Here is a 2,295-nt window from a genome sequence, read left to right as displayed (position 1 = left end):
ATAAATAGAAGACATCAAAGTGCTGGTTAAACAGCTGCCCGACAAATGAGGAGCCACTGCGGGTGGTGGCGAGGATGAGGACGTGTGTCTTCCTGGAGAGGTTATAGGAGAAAGTAGGGCTCTCGTCGCACAGCCTGTCGGCAGCATCGGTGTCCTGGCTCAGGCTGCAGTTCACGGGGCTGGGGATGGGACAGCTGTGGAAGGACTTGGCGGTGAAGGTCCGGATTGCTGTGTACTGGATCGCAATGGATGCCAAGGCTAGTAGGAGGACAGCCTTCCAGGAACATTGCATGGCTGGTTACCTTCATTGAGCTTCTTCACAAGTCGTCTCAGTGTCTGCAACCCAACAGAGAAGTCATGGGTTGAGCAAGGACTGCCAAGGAGGACCCAAGCGTCCTACTGCTGGGTACCAGCAAACACCCTCCCAATGCATGTACATCAGCCACAACCATGCAGACCCCAGCAGAGCACCATTTCAGAGGGGAGGGAGACCAGGCAGAGGCTGACAAGCCTGGAGAGACACATCCAGACAGGACTTCAGCCCCAGGGACTGCTTCCTTCAGGATGGGGATGCAGCGAACTGCAAACCCTCCTCCCCAGCTGCCTTGTGAGTCACTTGTCACCCCACCAGCCAGTGCCTTCAACACCCAGTGCAGGAGCAGGGGATGGTGCCAGGCACTGCCTGGAAAGGCTCATCTCCATCCTTCCTGGCCAGCTGTCAGGACAAGGCATCCTGGCCAGCAACTTCCTGCTTGAGAGAGGGGCAATGGCCCTCCTGGAGCTGCAAACCTCTTTGCTCAGAGGACTGCCAGCCAGGCCAGCTCTGTCTGTCAACCTCTGGGGATGAGCTGTGTCCTGGCTGCCAGCCCCATGTGCCCCCAGCACTGAGCTCGTGGTGCTGGCCAGATCCTGCTCAGCTCTTGGATCCAGCCCCCACTCCTCTTCTGAGCACATAAAAGAGGGAAAGCAATACTACAAAGGAGGAAGCACGAGAAACTGCATCTCCGCCATCCTCTGCTGGCAACAGTGCAGCAGCAGGAGCCCTGGGCACCAGGGATGGGTGCAGGGAAGAGCAGGGCTGTAGCTGCACAGGCCAGCTTCAGTGGTCCTAACCCCTGCCTTGCTGCTGCCCGCATGTGGGCAAGGGCAGGGGAGGCTGAGCAGGATGCTTGGGTGGGATGTTCACGGATGGCTAGGTGAGGAGCTCCCATGCCATGCCTGGTGAGCTGCGGCATTGCTGGGAAGGGATGTGACCATGGTGGTGTTTCAACATCCCCCTGTTCACTAACCAAATAACATTCACAGGCTGCAAATTCCTAGTGCGAATTCTCCGCAGAGCCCACAGCAGCTGGCACAGCATTTTGTTCCCATCTCCTCAATGGGAATGAGGATCCCTGCAAGGGATGCCCAGAGCCAGGAGGGCTGCTCAAACCTGCAAGTAAGTTGAAAACCTCCTTTCTTTTTTCTTTAATTATTATTTTTATTATTTACCAGTTGCCCCAGCTGCTCAGTGCAGGCAGGAGGCTGCAGGACCTACCAGCTGGGAGGGGGGGCTTTGAGCAGGACCCCAGCCCAGCGACTCTGCACAGCCGCTGCAGGTGACCCCTTGCCAGCCATCGCCGCATTTGTGCACTAAGAGCTGTGCTTTAGACTTGTGTCAATGCTTTGAATAAGGGTTGCTTTCCCGTGGGCACTAAGGGATGCTTTCCCCTGGGCTGACGCCCACCAGGGATGTGGCATCTGGCCAGGGAACTTTTTGCTATGGCTGCTCCTGGTTTGGGCTACCTGCCCTGCAGAGGGGAGACCTGGCCCCAGCATCCACATGGGATATTCCATCCTTTGGATAAAGTGTTTTTCCAGGTGTGCTAAGTCAGGGCGGGACAAGGAGGGTCCCTGCTGGCATCCCCTGGCCCAGGTGGCTCCTAGGTGGAAGCTGCAGTGGGAAGGCTTTCCTGCTCTCTAGTGATGGCCAGGCACACTGCAGCCTTCCCGCACAACCTCAACTTCTTGCTGCACTGCTGATGGATGCTGGAGCAGATGCGACTTGAATTGTCCCAGGATGTGGCAGAAACCCACTACTGTCTCCCTGGCAAAAGGCAACAGGTGCCTACTTGGTCCCAATTCCTGCCGGATCACTGGCTGCAAGCATTTCAGTTTCTCCACCGACCTGGACCCACTCCCCTTCACAATGCACGAAGCTGCGTAGGGGAAGAACAGGGGCATTGATTCACCTCCTTGGCAGAGCAGGTGCAGAACTACAGCCCAGCTCCAGCCTCTACAGCCCCTCGCCACCCC

General features: G+C 57.1%; 1 protein-coding gene across 1 annotated transcript in view; it reads right to left on the bottom strand.

Moving 5' to 3' along the window:
- The window catches only part of CHST1 (carbohydrate (keratan sulfate Gal-6) sulfotransferase 1), a 7,044-nt gene extending 6,752 nt beyond the window's left edge, over positions 1 to 292 (bottom strand). The window contains exon 1 of the mRNA XM_010076963.1: positions 5 to 292. Coding sequence (XP_010075265.1) covers positions 5 to 292 — 288 coding nt within the window. The remainder of the gene's footprint in view (positions 1 to 4) is intronic.
- Positions 293 to 2,295: the final 2,003 nt, after the last annotated feature.

The sequence above is a fragment of the Pterocles gutturalis genome, unplaced genomic scaffold (assembly GCF_000699245.1).
Source record: "Pterocles gutturalis isolate BGI_N339 unplaced genomic scaffold, ASM69924v1 scaffold11953, whole genome shotgun sequence".
Taxonomy (NCBI): domain Eukaryota; kingdom Metazoa; phylum Chordata; class Aves; order Pterocliformes; family Pteroclidae; genus Pterocles; species Pterocles gutturalis.
This window is presented reverse-complemented; position numbering and strand designations above follow the sequence as displayed.